Genomic DNA, 22912 nt, shown 5'->3' on the forward strand with positions numbered 1-22912 from the left:
CACACACTCATACACACCCATACACACACACACTCATACACACCCATACACACAGACATGCATACACACACACAGATACTCAAACACAGACATGCACACATACAGACGTGCACACACATACAGACGCACACACACAGACATGCGCACACACACAGACATGCGCACACACAAGCACAGACACACACCCACACAGATACACACATGCAGACACACACACACATAGACGCACACACACAGACATGCGCACACACATGCACAGACACACACCCACACAGATACACACATGCAGACACACACACACATAGACGCACACACACAGACATGCGCGCGCACACACACACACACACAAGCACAGACACACACCCACACAGATACACACATGCAGACACACAAACAGACACACACACACAAGGGACACATGTTCTTATCTAATATCGTTTGTGTTTGTGTTCCAGGTTTCACAGAGAAAGATGCAGATGAGATCAAAGGCATCTTTGTCGACACCAACCTCTACTTCCTAGCACTCACCTTCTTGGTCGCCGCCTTCCATGTAAGACTGTGTGTGTGTGTGTGTTTGATCTCTGTATCTTTCATCTCAGTGTGTGTGTGTGTGTTTGATCTCTGTATCTTCGATGTAAGAGGGTGTGTTGGTCAGTGTGCTCTGAGAATGTGCTTTGGTGTCATCATCAGAGAGTGCTCTGATATCAGTGAATTTACGAGCGGTCCGGTCACTCGGACAAACCGTCTCTTCTGCCGGACCGCCTGGCGTGCATCCTGAGTGCTCCCACAATGCACTGCTCTGAATTTTGGAACGGGGACGCTCGGAGAGCCCTGAGGTTCAGAACCACTCCGGCCTCCTAGCACATTTACTAATGCACCCAGAGTGTGTGTGTGTTTGATCTCTGCATCTGCCGTGTGTGTGAGTGTGTGAGTGTGTGAGTGTGTGAGTGTGTGAGTGAGTGTGTGAGTCAGTGAGTGAGTGAGTGAGTGAGTGAGTGAGTGAGTGAGTGAGTGAGTGTGTGTGTGTGTGTGAGGGAGATCTGTGTATCTTCCATGTGTGTGTGTGTGTGTTTGATTCCTGTATCTTCCATGTGAGAGTGTGTGTGTGTGTGTGTTTGATTCCTGTATCTTCCATGTGAGAGTGTGTGGGTGTGTGTGTGTGTTTGATTCCTGTATCTTCCATGTGAGAGTGTGTGGGCGTGTGTGTGTGTGTGTTTGATTCCTGTATCTTCCATGTGAGAGTGTGTGGGCGTGTGTGTGTGTGTGTTTGATTCCTGTATCTTCCATGTGAGAGTGTGTGTGTGTGTGTTTGATTCCTGTATCTTCCATGTGAGAGTGTGTGTGTGTGTGTGTGTTTGATTCCTGTATCTTGAATGTGAGAGGGTGTGGGTGTGTGTGTGTGTGTGTGTGTTTGATTCCTGTATCTTCCATGTGAGAGTGTGTGTGTGTGTTTGATTCCTGTATCTTCCATGTGAGAGTGTGTGTGTTTGATTCCTGTATCTTCCATGTGAGAGTGTGTGTGTGTGTGTTTGATTCCTGTATCTTCCATGTGAGAGTGTGTGTGTGTGTGTTTGATTCCTGTATCTTCCATGTGAGAGTGTGTGTGTGTGTGTGTGTTTGATTCCTGTATCTTGAATGTGAGAGTGTGTGTGTGTGTGTGTGTGTTTGATTCCTGTATCTTCCATGTAAGCGTGTGTGACGGGCTCATGTTTGATCCCTGTATGACTGAGCAGCTTTGCTCCTGTATGACGCTGTCAACTTCCTGCTTCCTGTCCAGCTGCTGTTTGACTTCCTGGCATTTAAGAACGACATCAGCTTCTGGAAGATGAAGAAGAGCATGGTGGGAATGTCCAGCAAAGCAGGTGGGTCGGCCAATCAGAGCCCTGGCTGCTGGACATTTTGATCCGTCTCTAGGTTACCATGTGGAAACAAAGATAGCGATTGGTTGGTATTTTACAATATAAGTAATTTTACACGATTTGCCTGATAAATGATTGCTAATGTTTGTTTGTTTGTATGTTGTTGTTGTCCTCCAGTGCTGTGGAGATGCTTCAGCACCATAGTGATCTTCTTCTACCTGTTTGATGAGCAGACCAGTCTGCTGGTCCTTATACCAGCTGGCGTTGGCTCTATGATCGAGGTACGTCCCCGCACGCGCACACACACACACACACACACACACACACACACACACACACACACCAGCTGGCATCGGCTGCATGATCGAGGTAAGTCCCCACACACATTTGAATACTTGATTTGATTACACACATTACATTGCAACAGGGCTGGTCAACTCAAGAGCCCCTACGGATACACACACCTGCTCATGTAGCAGCACTGATGGAGGCTGGTCTACAAACTATACATGTGATCAGTCAGTCTGACAAAACAAGAACGTAGGAGGGATTGAATCCATTTTCTCTACTCAGTTTGCTTGTAATGACGTTGGCTTGGGTGAATTTACATTGTTTGAATATCTTGCTCTTGAGCTCAAAGCAGAATTATCAATGTTCATCATTACATTATATCGGCCACCAAGATATTCATCAGTATTTCTACAGGACTACTCAGAGCTGATCTCAACTGGTATCACTAGATATGATAGATTCATCCTGAATGGAGACCTGAGGCCTCATTTATAAAACCTTGCTCAGGATTAGTGTACTAAGGGTTACGGACATCCGCAAGTTCCAAAAGGTACGCACAACGATTTTCTGATTTATAACCAAGTGCGCACGCAAGTCCCACACCGGTTCCCCGTTATGAATCTCAATCAACTCTAAACTTGGCGCACGTGAGCGTGCGTGTTGTCCCACCCTCTTAACGCCCTTAAATGCCTATAACTCCAATTCACAGATATCTAACATGACGGCAAACGTGACAGCAAAAACGTGGAAGCGGCTCATGAGCCACTCGTCGTCATTGGCCAGTAGGTCTCTCATTGGCCAGTAGGTCTCTCATTGGCCAGTAGGTCTCTTATTGGCCAGTAGGTCTCGCCGGTCCCTGAATACTCGCTCTCTCCGAATTCCTTCATCCACATCATCAAACAGCAGTAGGCTACATATAAAGCAGCCATTGTGCGTCATTATGCATTGGAATTGCGTGCCTTTTATACCCACCCACGGACATAATTATATGGAACAGGTGCGATTGTCATCGACAATATATGAATCACACACCTGATTGATTGATTTAATTTCTGGGTATAGGAGACGATACAGTGATTACATGTAGAGGCGAGGGCACTTATTACCAACAATGCTGGATGTCATGAAGACAGAACAGCCGATGACACATAACATCCATAACATCTAAGACAATTAACAGCACTTATCTGCCCGACTGAGGCACCGAACACATTCATCAAATATGCATGGAGATTTCTAAATAGCCTAAATAGCTTATAATAATGGGCGCCCTATGAATATGGATTCACGAGTCAAACAATGAAGCAATGAAACACCAACAAACAGCCTATTTCAGTGTAACACAGCTTACAGTGAATCATATTAGGCTATCGTTATATATTATCTTACACATTGCCTGAGTAAATATGTAATGCACAACAGTGCCCACTCAGAGATGTCTTGTTGTGGAAGGCTAGGCTGCGTCTAGGCACAGTGAGAGGGCCGTCTCTACCACTAGAGAGGCACAGTGAGAGGGCCGTCTCTACCACTAGAGAGGCACAGTGAGAGGGCCGTCTCTACCACTAGAGAGGCACAGTGAGAGGGCCGTCTCTACCACTAGAGAGGCACAGTGAGAGGGCCGTCTCTACCACTAGAGAGGCACAGTGAGAGGGCCGTCTCTACCACTAGAGAGGCACAGTGAGAGGGCCGTCTCTACCACTAGAGAGGCACAGTGAGAGGGCCGTCTCTACCACTAGAGGGATTGTTGTTCTACCAAAATTAGGATTCACAGCAGTGTAAATATGAAGGCGTTCACAAGTCATTCACAACAGTATTTGAATTATAGTGATTGCTTTGAGCACATAGCCTACGCTGTCCACATTATTATTTATGAGATTAAATAAATAAAGGGATCATTTATGAGAAAAAGAAAATACAATAATTATTTATGAGAATAAATGAATCAATTGTTAAGCGATGACAGTCCAATTGATTATGATTCCCGGTTGGACTGTGCAACATATTTGAGGTGTTATTTTGCAATAGCAGATAGGCCTCTATTTATTGTTCACAATGGTGTCAATTTCAAAGCGTTTCTCGGGTTTCACCTTTCTGCCATTAGGATCGCAGTTTCTCATTTGTCCAGAAATGTGCGAAGGCATGGGTCAGAGTGTGCTTGGGTCAGAGTGTGCATGGGTCAGAGTGTGCATGGGTCAGAGTGTGCTTGGGTCAGAGTGTGCTTGGGTCAGAGTGTGCATGGGTCAGAGTGTGCATGGGTCAGAGTGTGCATGGGTCAGAGTGTGCTTGGGTCAGAGTGTGCTTGGGTCAGAGTGTGCATGGGTCAGAGTGTGCATGGGTCAGAGTGTGCATGGGTCAGAGTGTGCATGGGTCAGAGTGTGCTTGGGTCAGAGTGTGCTTGGGTCAGAGTGTGCTTGGGTCAGAGTGTGCTTGGGTCAGAGTGTGCTTGGGTCAGAGTGTGCATGGGTCAGAGTGTGCTTGGAGGTGAGCACATTCTCCGCCATTCTCCCGTCAAGTTTGTTTTTTATAAATCCCAAACTTTGCTCAGGAGTGGTGTACGCATTCCTGAGCAAGCTTTCTAAATGAGGCCCCCGAACATTCATATTAATAAGAAGGATGAGTCCAAAGCTATGGAGCTTATGAATCTACAGCTTTGAACTTGAATAAAGAAGAGATAGACAATCATGAGATAGACGGACTAGTCTTTCAAGTTTTAATGAGCAAACGGACGCTTTTCGGCCTAAAGCCATCATCATCATCATCATCGGCTAACGATGGCTTAAGGCCGAAGCGCGTCCGTGTGCTCATTAAAACTCTGGTGAGTGACGGCTCTGTTCCCTACTGGGCACCTGTGAGTGTGTATTGAAAGCAGGAGTGAAACAGGCGCTCTCTCACGCCTCACTCATCCACCCAGCTTTGAACACACCCAACATGTAAATGAACACTCTGGACCTGCTAACAAAAACAGGGATAAACATCCATCATGTCTCAGCGCTCGAATGGCCGATCTGTATCGCTGTGTTTTTTGATGCTAACCTAATCTTAACAAAGACCACAAGAGGAACCTTGGTTCTCCAGTATGATCAGTTGAGCCATGGAGCTGTGAATGCTCCCTAAATGAGACGGTCCAAAACCTCGGTACCGCAGAACCAACTGCTTTAGATACCGCCGCTCCACTGAATCCACTCAAACTGAGATCAACAAAAACAACATCAGGGGTATTGGGGATGCCAGCAAAGACATCGCAAGTGTAATTAAACACACACACACACGCACACACATACTTTACCAGCTGGCATTGGCTCTATGATCGAGGTACGTCTACACACACACACACACACACACGCAAAAGCACTCCACTCTACCCCAGCGTCGTAGCTAGTCCTGACGGTGAGCCAGAGCAGCTCTGCCTTGGCGAAGCGTCGCTTGTCAGATTTACACCCTCTTCTCTGAGCTCTGGACTTGATGGCCATTATCCATGCTTACTCCTGTTAAGACCCACTGTCATAACCTGATGGCTCTAATCTCCCATCATCCTCTGATAATCCCAGCAGATTAGAGTTCCCCTCAGCTCCCCTCACACGTGTGTGTGTCTCTCCACAGGTGTGGAAGGTGAAGAAAGCTTTCAAGATCCAGGTGTTGTGGAGGGGGCTGAAGCCCACCTTCCTGGTACGTAATCCCCTCATCTCCCCCTCCTCCCCCTCCTCCCTCTCCTCTCTCTCCCTCTCCTCCCTCTCCCTCTCACTCTCCTCCCTCTCCTCTCTCTCCCTCTCCTCCATCTCCCCCTCCTCCCTCTCCCTCTCCTCTCTCTCCACTCTCCCTCTCCCTCTCCTCCATCTCCCTCTCCTCCCTCTCCCTCTCCTCCCTCTCCCTCTCCCTCTCCCTCCCCCCCTCCTCCCTCTCCCCCTCCTCCCTCTCCCTCCCCCCCTCCTCCCTCTCCCCCTCCTCCCCCTCCTCCATCTCCCCCTCCTCCATCTCCCTCTCCTCCATCTCCCCCTCCTCCCTCTCCCTCTCCTCCCTCTCCCCCTCCTCCCCCTCCTCCATCTCCCCCTCCTCCATCTCCCTCTCCTCCATCTCCCCCTCCTCCATCTCCCTCTCCTCCCTCTCCCTCTCCTCCCTCTCCCTCTCCCCCTCCTCCCTCTCCTCCATCTCCCTCTCCTCCCTCTCCCCCTCCTCCATCTCCCTCTCCTCCCTCTCCCTCTCCTCCCTCTCCCTCTCCCCCTCCTCCCTCTCCTCCATCTCCCTCTCCTCCCTCTCCCCCTCCTCCATATCCTCCATCTCCCTCTCCTCCATCTCCCTCTCCTCCCTCTCCCCCTCCATCTCCCTCTCCCTCTCCTCCCTCTCCCTCTCCCCCTCCTCCCTCTCCTCCATCTCCCCCTCCTCCATCTCCCCCTCCCCCTCCTCCCTCTCCTCCATCTCCCTCTCCTCCCTCTCCCTCTCCTCCATCTCCCTCTCCTCCCTCTCCCTCTCCCCCTCCTCCCTCTCCTCCATCTCCCCCTCCTCCATCTCCCCCTCCCCCTCCTCCCTCTCCTCCATCTCCCTCTCCTCCCTCTCCCTCTCCTCCCTCTCCCTCTCCTCCCTCTCCCTCTCCTCCCTCTCCCTCTCCCCCTCCTCCCTCTCCTCCATCTCCCTCTCCTCCCTCTCCCCCTCCTCCATCTCCCTCTCCTCCCTCTCCTCCCTCTCCCTCTCCCCCTCCTCCCTCTCCTCCATCTCCCTCTCCTCCCTCTCCCCCTCCTCCATCTCCCTCCCTCTCCTCCATCTCCCTCTCCCCCTCCTCCCTCTCCTCCATCTCCCCCTCCTCCATCTCCCTCTCCTCCCTCTCCCCCTCCTCCCTCTCCCCCTCCTCCATCTCCCTCTCCTCCATCTCCCTCTCCCCCTCCTCCCTCTCCTCCATCTCCCTCTCCCCCTCCTCCATCTCCCTCTCCTCCATCTCCCTCTCCTCCATCTCCCTCTCCTCCCTCTCCCCCTCCTCCCTCTCCCCCTCCTCCATCTCCCTCTTCTCCATCTCCCTCTCCCCCTCCTCCCTCTCCTCCCTCTCCCTCTCCTCCATCTCCCTCTCCCTCTCCTCCATCTCCCTCCCCCCCTCCTCCATCTCCCCCTCCTCCATCTCCCTCTCCTCCATCTCCCTCTCCCCCTCCTCCCTCTCCTCCCTCTCCCTCTCCTCCATCTCCCTCTCCCTCTCCTCCATCTCCCTCCCCCCCTCCTCCCTCTCCCCCTCCTCCATCTCCCCCTCCTCCATCTCCCTCTCCTCCCTCTCCCCCTCCTCCATCTCCCTCTCCTCCATCTCCCTCTCCTCCCTCTCCCCCTCCTCCATCTCCCTCTCCTCCCTCTCCCTCTCCTCCCTCTCCCCCTCCTCCATCTCCCTCTCCTCCATCTCCCTCTCCTCCATCTCCCCCTCCTCCCTCTCCCCCTCCTCCATCTCCCTCTCCTCCATCTCCCCCTCCTCCATCTCCCCCTCCTCCATCTCCCTCTCCTCCATCTCCCCCTCCTCCATCTCCCTCTCCTCCCTCTCCTCCATCTCCCTCTCCTCCATCTCCCTCTCCTCCCTCTCCTCCCTCTCCCCCTCCTCCCTCTCCTCCATCTCCCTCTCCCCCTCCTCCCTCTCCCTCCCCCCCTCCTCCATCTCCCTCTCCCCCTCCCCCTCCTCCCTCTCCCTCTCCTCCCTCTCCCCCTCCCCCTCCTCCCTCTCCTCCATCTCCCTCTCCCCCTCCTCCCTCTCCTCCCTCTCCCCCTCCCCCTCCTCCATCTCCCCTCCTCCATATCTGATTGGTGCAGCTTGTGATGGTGTGTGTTCTGTCTCTGCAGTTTGGAAAAATGGACGAATCGGAACGAAGGACTGAGGAGTATGATACTCTGGTGAGAGACGATTCTACACACACACACACACACACACTTTTAGTAACACACATGCACATTGCACACATACCTTCAATGACACACACATGCGCACACACACACCTTCAATAACATACATATGTACCCGAATCTGTTATTCGGTAAATCACAAATAATGCAGTGGAAATGGATATTCCTCCTAGCCGAGGTTCCTCGTTATTATTCCAGGGGCAAAATGAAGCGGCGCAAATGAACAATCAACTCAGATCTCAAACAGCTGTGTTGCAGCAAGAGGCCACTCCTGATTTGCATAAGCTAGCCTGCTCCTGAATCCTCTCAGGCTACGAACGGGGACACACGCGTCACCGAACGGACACACGCGTCACCGAACGGACACACGCGTCACCGAACGGACACACGCGTCACCGAACGGACACACGCGTCACGTATCGAAGCCACCGCACCATTTTAAAAACATGAATTTACACGTCTGTGCGTCAGCCGCTATGTTATTTCAAAACCATTCATACTCGTAACACAGGACTTTGATTTGGCTATTGGTTTCATTGACTACACATGGAGAAGTGGTGGGTAGTGACGGTGTTGTGACCTGGCCGTGTGGCCCACAGCGGGCGGCGGGGCTGAGAGGTGACCGCTCCGTCACTCAGGGAAGCTCTGGCGTCGGGAGCTAGCGAGGCTGGTGTGAGAGGTGACCGCTCCGTCACTCGGGGAAGCTCTGGCGTCGGGCGCTAGCGAGGCTGGTGTGTCACTCAGGGAAGCTCTGGCGTCGGGCGCTAGCGAGGCTGGTGTGTCAGCTGGGTTTCTCTGGCGTCGGGCGCTAGCGAGGCTGGTGTGTCAGCTGGGTTTCTCTGGCGTCGGGCGCTAGCGAGGCTGGTGTGTCAGCTGGGTTTCTCTGGCGTCGGGCGCTAGCGAGGCTGGTGTGTCAGCTGGGTTTCTCTGGCGTCGGGCGCTAGCGAGGCTGGTCTGCAGCTGGGTTTCTCTCAAACCCCGGCAGCACGTTCACATGCAAATGAAGCTTAGAACCTGTCGTTTTTAGCCGTGTTCCTCCATTTAAAAATCACAGTCAAAATAGAAACTGTTTGTAGTACGTCTACTGGATGTATTTCATGGTTATTTAAACAGGCAGTGAAAGTTCAAGTGACTGTAATGACCATCATGATGTGGAAATATATTTCATGATTAATTATATGCCAGTATTAAATCAATGTGATGCCTTGAAGGCACCAAAATTGCATTGCCAGTGAATATTAGGTTGAAAATGTTTAGCGTCAATCAATCAATTTAACGTCACTTCTGGTATAAACCACGCCTACTTCTGGTTTCAGTTGAGATATAAGATAATGTTGTTGGTTGAACATATACAGATAATGACATCTCGATACATCTCTTAACGCACACACACACACACACATACATGCCTTCAGTAACACACACACACACACACACACACACTAATGGTGAGTGTGTGCTCCTGCTCCCCAGGCGATGAAGTACCTGTCCTACCTGCTGTACCCTCTGTGCATCGGAGGGGCAGTCTACGCCCTCGTCTTCCTCAGATATAAAAGGTGTGTATGACTGCTGTGTGAGTCTGTGTGCGCGTGTGCGTGCGTGCGTTATTAAAGGTGTGTGTGTGTTGTCGTGTGTGTTGACAGGTGCTTGTGTGTGTTATTGAAGGTGTATGTGTTATTGAGTATGTTGACAGGTGTGTTTGTGTGGGTGTACAGTATGTGTGTGTGTTATTGTGTATGTTGACGTTATTGCGCGCGTGTGTGTACGCGTGTGTACGTGTGTTTACGTGTGTGCTTAAGTCCTGTAATGCCTTCGTCTCCTTTCTCTGACAGCTGGTACTCCTGGGTCATCAACAGCTTAGTCAATGGTAAATACACACAAACATACACACACACACATACACACACACACATACACACACACACATACACACACACACAATCATACACACATACATACATACATACATACATACATACATACATACATACATACATACATACATACACACACACACACACACACATACACACACACACACACACACATACACACACACACACACACACACACACAAACAAACACGTATCACATCCCATACCTGATATTCTTGGCGGGGGGTTGACCAGTGTTCTGTGTGTGTTATTGTGTGTGGGGGGTGTTGACGTGTGTATTGATGTTCATGACAGATGTGTTGTGTGTGTTGATAGGTGTGTATGCGTTCGGATTCCTCTTCATGCTACCTCAGCTGTTTGTTAACTACAAGGTTAGTTCCTCTGGATAGCAACGTTGACTGGTCCGCTCCTCTGACACAGCAGCTGCCCACAAGGCCCTCACTGTGCTAAGCTACGCTAACGCGCTCAGATACTGAACAGCGATGTAGTATTATTATGCTGATTGTGCTAGTTGATATTGAACAGTGATGTAGCATCATGCAATGATGCCCGTTGATTTGAGCTAGATGCTAACAGCTAGATGCTAACAATAATTAGATGCCAACAATTAGATGCCAGCAGCCAGATGCCAGCAGCCAGATGTTATCAGCCAGATGCTAACAGCCAGATGCTAACAGCCAGATGCCAGCAGCCAGATGCCAGCAGCCAGATGTTAACAGCCAGATGTTATCAGCCAGATGTTAACAGCCAGATGCTAACAGCCAGATGCTAACAGCCAGATGTTATCAGCCAGATGCTAACAGCCAGATGCTAACAGCCAGATGCTAACAGCCAGATGCTAACAGCCAGATGCTAACAGCCAGATGCTAGCAGCCAGATGCTAACTACTAACAGGCTACATGATGTAAATCCCTGGCGTTGTGTGTCTGTTCTGACTCTTGTCTTTCGCCAACAGTTGAAGTCTGTGGCTCACCTCCCCTGGAAGGCCTTCATGTACAAGGTGTGTGGTGACCGCAGAACTGTTGTCTGTTTCATTTGATTAGATGTCACATTCTTTATTTATTTATTTCGGACCCAGGGGGATCCAATGTACGCGTGGATAGTTGTTGGTTTGGTGTTCTTTGTGGGATGGCCAGGTTTTTTAGTTAGTGCTCCATGTAGCATTGCTCCAATGACCACCAGCGACAAGACTTATTATGGTGAAGCTGACGGCGGTATCGCCATGGTTTCCCCCCCAGGCGTTCAACACCTTCATCGATGATGTGTTTGCCTTCATCATCACCATGCCAACCTCCCATCGCCTGGCCTGCTTCAGAGACGACGTGGTCTTCCTTGTTTACCTGTATCAGAGATGGTAGGACACACACACACCCTTTCATGCATGCGTATTTATATACTTTGTATTTTATATATATATATATCTATATATCTATATAACGCATTGTTTCTCTTATTTATTTCACCACTCGTTGTACCTGTATGATGTAGTATGTGACAAATAAACCTGAATTGTGTGTCTCTCCTCCTCTCCCTCTCTCCCTCCCTCTCTCTCTCTCTCCCTCTCTCTCTCTCTCTCCCTCCTTCTCTCTCTCCCTCTCTCTCTCTCCCTCCTTCTCTCTCTCTCCCTCTCTCTCTCTCCCTCCTTCTCTCTCTCCCTCCTTCTCTCTCTCTCCCTCTCTCTCTCCCTCCTTCTCTCTCTCTCCCTCCTTCTCTCTCTCCCTCCTTCTCTCTCTCCCTCCTTCTCTCTCTCTCTCCCCCTCTCTCTCTCTCCCTCCTTCTCTCTCTCCCTCCTTCTCTCTCTCCCTCCTTCTCTCTCTCTCTCCCCCTCTCTCTCTCTCCCCCTCTCTCTCTCCCTCCTCTCTCTCTCTCCCCCCTCTCTCTCTCTCTCCCTCCTCTCTCTCCCCCTCTCTCTTTCTCTCTCCCTCCTCTCTCTCTCTCTCCTTCTCTCTCTCTCCCCCTCTCTCTCTCCCTCCTCTCTCTCTCTCCCCCCTCTCTCTCTCTCTCTCTCCCTCCTCTCTCTCTCCCCCTCTCTCTCTCTCTCTCCCTCCTCTCTCTCTCCCCCCCTCTCTCTCTCTCTCCCTCCTCTCTCTCCCCCTCTCTCTTTCTCTCTCCCTCCTCTCTCTCTCCCCCCCCCCCTCTCTCTCTCCCTCCTTCCCTCTCTCTCCCAGGCTGTACCCTGTGGATAAGACCAGAGTAAACGAGTACGGAGTGTCGTATGATGAGGAACCCAAGGGAAAGGAGCATGAGGACTAGAGGGGGCGGCGCCCGTCAGGACCGAGGCCGTAGAGACACGCCCCCTGGGAGGGATGGAGGGCACTAGGACCTGGGAGCTCTGAGCTGTTGTCTTGTCTGGACTCTGGAACAGAGGACATGTCTGGTAGACCCCCCACTGCCCTGCACCCCCCCCCCCCCCCAGCCCCAACCCTGAGCCACCCCTAAGTCCCCATCCACCCCACCTGCCAAGTCTCTTCTTCTTCCCCAGCCGTCTGCCTGCCTGCCTGCCCGCCCATCTGTCTGTCCGTCTGCCTGTTCCACTGTCTGCCTGTCTGTCCGTCTGTCAGTCCGTCCCTCTGTCTCACTACGTGGTGGAATCTTCCAGAAGCTGCTGCGTAGGGGAATGAAGAGCTGAGGTTGTTGGACTGTTGTCCCTGGTGATAGTATTGACACTGGAAGGATATGCTATGGTGCCAAACGGCAGAGGAGTACCAGGACATTGGGCTCGACGTGGCCGGAATGCTACTACGTGTTTTCAATGTCGGTATTGAACGTTGTTTAAAAAAGAAAAAAACTCTTTTTGTTAAAATGAATAATTGCAATTTCAGGAAAAGTATTAAAAGGGACCGAACTGGTGAAACATTTTATTTAGTTTTGGCAGCAATTATGAACTGGTATAAATCCATCTTGATGTTTTTTTTATTAAATATCTTTTTCTTTATGATGCAGAATGAAATAAAGTGATCTGATACAAAACATCTGTGATGTCGTCAATAATCAGTCTCGGTCTAAGCCAATCCGCTCCCTCGGCCCCGTACACGTGATCACCCTCCCGGGGCTCCGCCTCCTTTCCTGAAGGTTTGTTTAGCTCCTCCCCCACTTGGATCAGCTGCACAGGTGATACAACGGTGCATGTCAGCTGGAGATGTATGTGAGATCAGTATGGTTTTACTGGCCTGTCTGTTGGAAGGCAGATATCTCCGCCCCTATGAGGAGATATGAGCTGGTCACGGACGTTGACGGTACGTCGAGTCGCGGCGTTGCCAATGTAACCGTTGAACTGGTTAAACTAGTTTCAGGAGAAGATCGTGTGTGTGTGTGTGTGTGTGTACACTAAGTCAGATGACCCGAGGTCGAGCCTAGTGAAGCTGCAACTGAGCAATGCTGACTCGTGACATGGTGACATGGTGACAGCTGTAGGAAGACCTGCCACAACACGGCTCCCCCCTCGTTGACAGACAGAATAAACACACAGGGTTTCCTGCATGTCCTGTTGTCATCCAGTCTGCTAGTATCCTGTCATGAAACACACCCTGTTCTCAGATCCCAGACACCCGGAGTTATGGATCAGAACTGGCTCATGTTTGGCCTGTCTGTTTCCTGCTGTGGTGTTGCAGCTGAGGTGACCTTGTGTCTGGCAGTTTCACTGAAGCATTGACACACAAACCCAGTGTTATCATGCACTTTGTTTGTGTGTGTGTGTGCGAACGAACACTTCTCACATACCGGAGCAGACTGATTATGGTTTCGCCGACGGCCACCATGACATCACGACTCCCAGAGCCAGTTTCAGAGGTTACAGTAGCTAAAGTGGGAGGAGGGTAGGTGGCATGCTGTACTTCACCATGCTGGGCTATAGGAGGGTAGGTAGCATGCTGTACTTCACCATGCTGGGCTATAGGAGGGTAGGTAGCATGCTGTACTTCACCATGCTGGGCTATAGGAGGGTAGGTAGCATGCTGTACTTCACCATGCTGGGCTATAGGAGGGTAGGTAGCATGCTGGGCTATAGGAGGGTAGGTAGCCTGCTGTACTTCACCATGCTGAGCTATAGGAGGGTAGGTAGCCTGCTGTACTTCACCATGCTGGGCTATAGGAGGGTAGGTAGCATGCTGGACTATAGGAGGGTAGGTAGCATGCTGGGCTATAGGAGGGTAGGTAGCCTGCTGTACTTCACCATGCTGGGCTATAGGAGGGTAGGTAGCCTGCTGTACTTCACCATGCTGGGCTATAGGAGGGTAGGTAGCATGCTGTACTTCACCATGCTGGGCTATAGGAGGGTAGGTAGCATGCTGGACTATAGGAGGGTAGGTAGCATGCTGGGCTATAGGAGGGTAGGTAGCATGCTGTACTTCACCATGCTGGGCTATAGGCCAGCTAGGAGGAGGGTAGGTAGCCTGAAGGTGCTGTCAGTCAGTCAGCCAGTCAGTCAGTCAGTCAGTCAGCTACCAACCCTTGAGCCATGGACTCCCTCCCTGCTGTCCTTCTGCTGGTCTCCCTCAGCCTCTCCACAGGTAAAACCTTTCTCTCTCTTTCTCTCTCTCTCTCTCAGGTCACTGCTGTCCATTTACTGATATCACCAGGTAAAACTGCTCTCTCTCAGGTCACTACTGTCCATTTACTGGTATCACCAGGTAAAACTGCTCTCTCTCAGGTCACTACTGTCCATTTACTGATATCACCAGGTAAAACTGCTCTCTCTCAGGTCACTACTGTCCATTTACTGATATCACCAGGTAAAACTGGTCTCTCTCAGGTCTCTACTGTCCATTTACTGGTATCACCAGGGTGGTGCCATCTCTGCCATAGGCTCCTGACCGTCTGAACACCTCCCCTGTGTTTGGTAGTTGAAACGTACTGAGATGTACGTATGTCACTCCTCACAGTCATTCTCGGTTTCTTACAAAATATTATTCCACAAAGAATGTATAACATGCATCACGATAGAGGTTTGACGCCTTGTTATTTGTAGCATCTTACTGTATATTTACTGTTTTCATTTGAAATGTGTCGTACAGAAACTGGGTTGGTCAGAGCGGTCCCGGAGAGACCCACTACTCAGCGTTCCACTGGTCTTCCCAGGGTTAGCTCACGTTTTCAGGCGGAGCACATGAGAACATTCACTGTCACTCACGTTGAAGTGAGCCCGACTCCACTGGGCTCCGCACTGACAGGAAGCATTTCATGGGCTGCATGTGTCAATGTGATAACTCCAGTACCCCTCCTACAGCTGACTAGTCTGTGTTGACACTGCGAGGCTGTGGGTGTGTGTGTGTTGCATGTTTGTGTCTCATTTTGTGTATCTATGTTCAATAGTGTGTCTGTTGTCGTGTGTGTGTGTGTGTGTGCACTGCTCTCCACAGCTGAGGGTATAAAGTGCTATGTGTGCAGCTCCACCACCACCAATGAGGAGTGTAACCAGTCAACTCAGTCCTGCCAAGCTCCACTGGACACCTGCATGACCACCGTGGACACCTTCGCTAAGACAGACAGAGAGAGAGAAAGAGAGAGAGGCGGGAGAAGGAGAGAGAGAGGGTGTGTGAGAGAGAGACAGATAGAGAGGGTGAGAGAGAGATAAAATAAGATTTACTTTAATAATAATAATAAGGGGGGAGTACAACATACAGTATGTATAAAATATAGAATACATACAAACAGTCTGGAGAGGCAGACGGACAGAGCAGAGAGAAAGGGTGGAGAGAGAGAAGGACAGAAAGAGAGTTAATTCCAGTAATGTTTCCAGTCTGCTGGTTGCAGGTACGGAAAAAGCCATAGTGAAGCAGTGCGCGAGCGCCAAAACCTGCACCGGCGCTGCCTCGGGGGCGTCGGTCGATGACAACGGAAACGGGAACCACGTCACTGCTGCTCCAGCAACGTGTGTAACTTTAATGCGGCTACGTCGGTCCAGACACGCGCTGCTCTGCTCCCGCTGGCGGTGTGCGGTCAAGCTGTCATTTGAATTGAATTGAAACCTTTATTGCCCCAGAGGGGAATTTGTTTAGCACACATCAAGCATACAGAAAACATTCAAATGTACGCCCATCACCAACACCACAATGTCACCAACCACCATCATCGTCATCACCATCCTCACCATCCTCACCAACATCATCGCATCAACATCATCATCACTGCAACAGGCATCAACAGCTGTTCAACAATGTAATGCTTCTTGGCACAAAAGAAGTGCTGGCTGGTTTAGTCCTTGTTTTGGGCGTTCTTAACCTGCGTCCAGAGGGGAGTAGGGGGAACTCTGAGAAGAGGGGATGGGAAGGATCGTCCAGTATTCGTCTGGCAAGGTTGATGGTGTACTGGTCAGAGAGCTGAGAGACACTCTGAACATCTGAGCCAGTGATTTTCCTCCCAGTCTTAGTAACCTTGTCCAGCATGTTTCTGTTCTGGATGGACAGACTTCCACCCCAGCACTGGATGGCGAAGGTCACCACGCTCTGAACGAACGTCAGGTAGAACAGTCTCAGTGTTGTTACGTCTGCCTTGAAGCTGTCAGCCGCTGAGCAGCGCCACAGACCAGATCAGACCAGTCTGATAAATAGTTAATGGATGTACTTCTCATCCGGGTTACACACAAAACCATATTTATAAGCTCATAGCCTACTATGACACTTATATTATACTATAAGTGTCATACACTATATATTTATGTTTTAGCGTGTATGTGAATAAATTACATTTTGACTTGAACAGAATAGTGTCTTCTATGTTGTTGTTTTTTTAATCTAGAAATAAATGTAAACTTTCACTCTGGTTACATTCAACGGGACATAGGCCTACATTTGAAAAAGCATTTTTCTAGTGCTATCTGAATAATACCGTAAGGCAGTGGCGGGGATTTAGCATACATTGACATTTTACATTTTTTAATGATCTCAAATATTGCCCCCTGACCCCCCCCCCCCCCCCCTCCCGTAAGGGATGGGCCGTGTTGGTGCGGCCAGACACGAAAATACTCATTCATTCATAGTAAACAAAAGTGCAAATTCTATTCATTAGATGCAATCATGGATGAATGCAGTGTTGCCAACTCTTCAGTAAGGGAAGTAGCTATTGGCTGTCCCATAAGTCGCTAGAAGTAGCTAGATGGGGGGGGGGGGGGGTGAAAATACAAAAATATAGCCTACATGGCTTAATTAAAACTTATGGTGCGTTCCAGGCAACCCGTAACTCGTGTTTTTCCGACCTCCTACACGTGAAAATGCTCTGGAATGGCAGTCAAACCCGTAACTTCCCACCCGGCAACTGGGAGTACATCGATCTGTACGAGTTCTAACTTGCGGGAATTTCTACACAATTGGCCACTGGGACTAATTTAAATACTACATAGGCTATTTTCAGTCTAGACGGAGGAAGTAGGCCTAAACGACAACCAGCGGAGGCATACATCCGCAAAGTGTTATTTCTACTTGAGTTGGATTTTTTCTTTCTCTCTCCCCCTCCCTCACTGTCTCCTCTTGCAGTGTGCTGAGAATGATCCAGCTGCTGAGAATGATCCAGCTGCTGTTCAGGTTAGTTTAGTTCTCAACCTTAGGGTGGTGAATTCTGGATACCTGACCTGATGCTGGACTGTAGCCATGGTAGTACCATCCTGGATATGTTTTTACATTTTTTTCCCCCATCACAAAAATGAATGGCTTGATAATGGACTCTCTACAGATGCCACCGGGCCACGACCATGACAGCCTGGATCCAGCACCACCTGTCGAAGTATGTACATGTTTATTTGCTTGACTTTTAATTAAATGCATTTTCCTTTTCCTGATGCTCCTGCTGCTGTTCATCAGCATCACTTCACTAATTAAATTGCATTACATCATTTTACCTACAGATGCCACCGGACCACGACGGGCCGGACCCACCACCAACTTTCGAAGTATGTACATCTTTATTTGCTTGACCGTTTATACGTTTTACTTTTCCTGCCGCTTTTGATCAGCATCACTTGACTAACTACATCATTTTGCACAAAGGAATTACCGATGTTCAGAGCGGTCCAGCTGGGGCGTGACTGGTTGCAGGCCAACCGACACCTCTTAACGGGGAAAGTTGGCCTCCCCAGCATCCTGAACATGGACGCAGAGGATGCAATGTTGGCTGTGGCAACAAGGGAGCTGTTCTGGGAAGATTATAAGCCAGATGACAGTGATGTGGACACAGTAATGGGCCCATTCCTTTTTTATTTTGAAAAGAGAGAGGATATGGAATGCTTTATGAAAGAAGTAAGGGACAATCAAGACATCTGTGTCAGTGCCGCCTTGTACAACTAACCCAATAAAACCTGGACAAAATGATCTGTGCCTTGTCTTTACACGTACAGCACATGCTGCACAAATGATAACCTTAATTGTATGACACTTGTTTTGTAAAATGCACAAGGGTATCTCTAACTTGGCTAGACTGTGGATGTGGTGACTAGTCCAGGCCAGTCAGCATGGTATAAGCTGCATACAGGTGAGCGGAAGCTGAAACGCTTGTTCCTTGGCTAGGCCCAAGGCAGCTTGCCAGCAGGGTCAGGCCTGTGCCGGGAGGTCAGTACATTAGAACCCCCTTAGGCGGGCTGTATGTATCCTAGGTTCTCAAACTTATATTTGTGGTATAGAAAGGTAGAACTTGCTTGGTTGATTATGTAAGTGTGTGTGTGGGTGGGGTGCTGTTGATTTTCCTCCACACATCTCTCAGCCATATGTTTCCCCTATGTGGATCTGAAAACAGTGATGGGGATTAAATTAGGTTGCTAAGAGAACTGCTAGTCACCAGAAGCATTCAAGAACATAACCCGTGCTGGAATACTAGTGTATGAACAAATCAATACAAGTAGAGCACATCTACTGACAGGCTGGCTGAATGACTAGAAGACTGACTTGGGACCTCCACTGAGGACATCCCAGTCCTGGCTATGGATCAGTAGTGATGCTCCCCTGCCTCATTGGGAAAGGAGCTCCCCTCAAGAAGTTCAGAGCCAGCAGCGAGTTCTATCAGCAAGCTACAGTGTTTGACTCATAGTCAGCTTCTAGAGCAGAGATTGTGTCAGCAGGAGAGAATGCTTTGCTGTGCCTGTACAATGGGAAGCCTGGGGAGGGACTTGACAGTCTAAGATACAAGCGCTTTTGTGAGAAGGTGGCTACCAGCACTTCTCATGTACAGCCACAGAGTCTACCACCAACGTCAGCAGCAGCAAAGTACCAGAGTCTCCGTGTGTACTACCAGGTGCAACAGTGGAAGGGACCTGTAGATGAACTCCTGCCACAAGAATGGGGGTGGAAAGAGAATGATGGGAGGCTTGTCCCTGTCCAGACAGACTTACCACCAGCTCCACAAGAACTTCTTAAGGTCTTCAGATGCACCTGCAAGACAGACTGCAGCAGCCTGAGGTGCACATGCAAGAAACATGGCCTTGAGTGTTCTGTTGCATGTAGCAGCTGTAAAGGATCAGGGTGTGCAAATTCACATCAGGCGGCATGTGATGATGAAGATGATGATGAATGCAAGTTATTATTATTATTATTATTATCATCCTGCTCATGTTCTCTTCTCTCCTGAAGTGGACCCTCTAATCGTGTGTGTGTGTGTGTGTGTGTGTGCGCGCACGCGCGTGTGATTTTCTCCCAAAGGTATCTGAAGTGGACCCTCTAGCACCTGGCTGCTCTGCTATGGACGGTTCTACGTCTCAGACTGTCCTCTCCAGGGTTCTACTGTTCTCTACAGGGCTGTAGACTGTTCTCCAGGGTTCTACTGTTCTCTACAGGGCTGTAGACTGTTCTCCAGGGTTCTACTGTTCTCTACAGGGTTGTAGGGTGTCCTCTCCAGGGTTCTACTGTTCTCTACAGGGCTGTAGACTGTTCTCCAGGGTTCTACTGTTCTCTACAGGGTTGTAGACTGTCCTCTCCAGGGTTCTACTGTTCTCTACAGGGCTGTAGACTGTTCTCCAGGGTTCTACTGTTCTCTACAGGGCTGTAGACTGTTCTCCAGGGTTCTACTGTTCTCTACAGGGCTGTAGACTGTTCTCCAGGGTTCTACTGTTCTCTACAGGGCTGTAGACTGTTCTCCAGGGTTCTACTGTTCTCTACAGGGCTGTAGACTGTTCTCCATGGTTGTAGACTGTTCTCTCCAGGGTTCTAGACTCTTGAGCTATTTGATTAATACACGTCAGATTTTCTGTTGCAATATGTGTGAGATTCACCCCTTTTCTCTTCACCAAATGCCAATAGAATTAAAAATATATTTCTGTATATGCACTGTGATGCATCCTATATAGTTTCTGGTTGATTGGGGACAGTGTTGTGTGGACATCAGACAAGAAAACATGCATAAACCTTTTTCTTTTACATAGGCAAAAATTGGAAATTGGTATACTTTATCTGCATTTTTCATTACTTTCCACCACTGTGATTTTGGGGGACTTTTGATATGTTATAAAGAACATATGTATGACACTAAAACAGTTGAAATAATTTCTGTTGCAAATTTTTCCATATTGACCCCTTTTGTCTCATAAAATGCCTGGACTACTGGGCTAGTGAAGCCATTGCTAGCCTCTACCCACAAGCCTCCATTACATTGATCATAAGCCTACTAAGAGAATACCAAGTCTTGGTAAGGCTTTTATCATCATGATTTATTAAGTCTTTCAAGATACATGATTTGCATTAAAAATATAATCTCTCTCACACAGTCATGTAATCCAGTAAATCTAACTCCATAACAAATTGCATTAGGCCTACGTAACTAGCAAGCTAACTATAGCAAACGAAGTCAATGTAGATAGCTAGCTATGTTATTAATTAGCTTAGCTAGCTACGTTTCTAGCAAATGTAATAGCTAACTAGCTATAGCGTCATTTCCACCACGCCCTTAGAGAAAGGCGATTCGCCAAATAGAAAGTGATTGACAACCGTTTCAGGCGAAATGAGTTTTTGATTGACAAGACGATTGTCAGCCTGTGATTGGCCAAAGTAAAAAATGATTGACAGTTGACCCGCCCCCTCGAAATCTCCGGGCCTGCAGAGATACCCTTCTCGATAAAGTACCGTCTCTCTCTACGGTTCCGAGCGCTCGCGCGGGGCTCAGAACCGGAGTGAAAACAGTAGAATGACTAGCAGGGGATGCAGACTGTGAAAACCCATAAACCGAGCCGTGACAACTTGAATAAAGTGCAGCTGCGTGTTTATTGAACTCGGTCCTAGTTACATGGGCGCTCTCCGATGCTAACTCGCTCGGAGGGCCCGAACACAGAGCATCACTGGGACTCGAAACACTGTCTGACATCCCCGCAACCCGTCAGTCGCTACGCGGCAACTTGGGCACCGGAGGTCTGATGGGAGTAGTCGTGGGCTGTCTCTTGTGTGCCCGTGAGCCCCAAGCCGGGGCGACACGGGGCTGCATCGAGGGAGGCTGGGAGGGCGGTGGCTGCATCGAGGGAGGCTGGGAGGGCGGTGGCTGCAAAGCCGGAGCCTCACCGTGCCGTTCGGGACGAGAGACAGCTGTCTTACCTCGAGCCCTGCGTCTGGCGGCGCCTGAGGAGGCGGGACGGCCGTCGGGAGGGCGAGATGGTGGTGCCCGGGAGCCCCTCTGGGTGTGAAGATGGCGCGAGAGGACCGCCACATCCTGGTCACGAGCCTTGCACTGTTCCAGGAGGTTGGAAACGGCCAAGCCGAACAGACCCTCCGTAGAAATGGGGCTGTTGATGAGAGCAGCCTTGCTCTCCTCTTTGAGACCGGTGAGTGACAACCATAGATGGCGCTGTTGCACCACGCTGGAAGCCATAACACCCGAGGCAGGAAGCGCTGGTGGTGACCAGCCTGCTGATGGCTCCCGCCGCATCCGCGACTTCGGATTTGAGGGACTCAGTTGGAGCGTTGTTGTCGTCTAACACCAGGTTGGATATGTAGCAGGCCAGAAGAGCGATGGATGAACAGGCTGCCACTGCCTGGGCAGCTAGTTCGAAGCTCTTCTCCGCTAAGGCCATGGTGGTCTTATCCCTGGCCGCAGGCATGGAGGGTCTCTTGGAGGACCCCCTGTTTTTGACACTTCAAAATCACATGAGGAAAAAGTATTTTGGACTTAAAATCCAATCCATTAATTTTCCCCTTGACATTTACTGTAGGCTGCAACACTACTTTCTCCCGGTAGATATTGCCAAGGTTCATCAATACAGTCGTTATGTAGTCAAGCTCAAATGTATATGAATAATCAATACTAGGTATCATGGGCATATGAATACACAGAAATAATATTTTCTGTGGTATACAACTTCAGACTTGCTCTCACATAATGAGTCATAGCCTACTCTAAAGTGCCATGTGTCAGTAACAGCCTCACTTCTAAAGACTACAGGATGACTTGACCTACTCCACAGCACTTCTAGTAGGTTTCAAATATACAGCACATCTAGTGTTAAGACTATAAAGGATAAAACAATACTCACACAGGGACTCCTTCTACAGGGGGGAGCTCCACTGGAGCCTCCATCGGTTCAATGCACTCTATTAATCATAATGTAAACAGAAAGAAAAACATTAGTTGTGAGATACAACACCTTTATTAATGGTGTTGGGTTGATAAACACAGCATAAACAGTACTAATGTGTACATTGGCAATAATACCCCTCATATTAATCCCATTCAATATGATATATCTACGCCAAACACAAAGAGACTATACATTCTGTATTATTCCTGCAGTATGGTAAGGATGGTGACTGCAACTATGAAAAAGTTTGAAAACTACAGCTCCACCCTCAGTAGGCTATAGGCAGACAACCTTAAGCGTGATTTATGGTTGAACGCCTGTACCCTACAGCGCTGTCAGTCATTTATGCTTCTACGTTCATGTGTTACAAACCACATCGCATTGTGCACATTGTGTTGCCTCTGGGTATGAAATGCGCTATACAAATAAAGCTTTGATTGATTGATTGATTGACATCACCATGACGCATAGTTATATTTTTGGGAAGGTCAGGCTACAATTTAGCTTAAGCCATAACGACTGACCTA

At 49.4% G+C, this 22912-nt stretch overlaps 1 protein-coding gene and 1 pseudogene across 2 annotated transcripts in view; both read left to right on the top strand.

Annotated features, from left to right (window-relative positions):
- Positions 1–12866, top strand: part of clptm1l (CLPTM1 like) — a 20245-nt gene extending 7379 nt beyond the window's left edge. Inside the window, exons 7-17 of the mRNA XM_084461109.1 lie at positions 456–550; positions 1778–1862; positions 2037–2140; positions 5751–5816; positions 7953–8003; positions 9486–9568; positions 9845–9879; positions 10223–10278; positions 10863–10907; positions 11146–11261; positions 12076–12866. Of these exons, the coding sequence (XP_084317235.1) occupies positions 456–550; positions 1778–1862; positions 2037–2140; positions 5751–5816; positions 7953–8003; positions 9486–9568; positions 9845–9879; positions 10223–10278; positions 10863–10907; positions 11146–11261; positions 12076–12160 (821 nt within the window). The 3' untranslated portion in view covers positions 12161–12866. The remainder of the gene's footprint in view (positions 1–455; positions 551–1777; positions 1863–2036; positions 2141–5750; positions 5817–7952; positions 8004–9485; positions 9569–9844; positions 9880–10222; positions 10279–10862; positions 10908–11145; positions 11262–12075) is intronic.
- A 1497-nt stretch (positions 12867–14363) lies between these two features.
- Positions 14364–15860, top strand: LOC311328005 (annotated as a pseudogene). The gene is made up of 3 exons: positions 14364–14415; positions 15265–15390; positions 15659–15860. The product of its transcript is annotated as an uncharacterized misc_RNA (transcript).
- Positions 15861–22912: the final 7052 nt, after the last annotated feature.

Source organism: Borostomias antarcticus (genome assembly GCF_949987555.1).
Source record: "Borostomias antarcticus genome assembly, chromosome: 36".
Classification (NCBI taxonomy): domain Eukaryota; kingdom Metazoa; phylum Chordata; class Actinopteri; order Stomiiformes; family Stomiidae; genus Borostomias; species Borostomias antarcticus.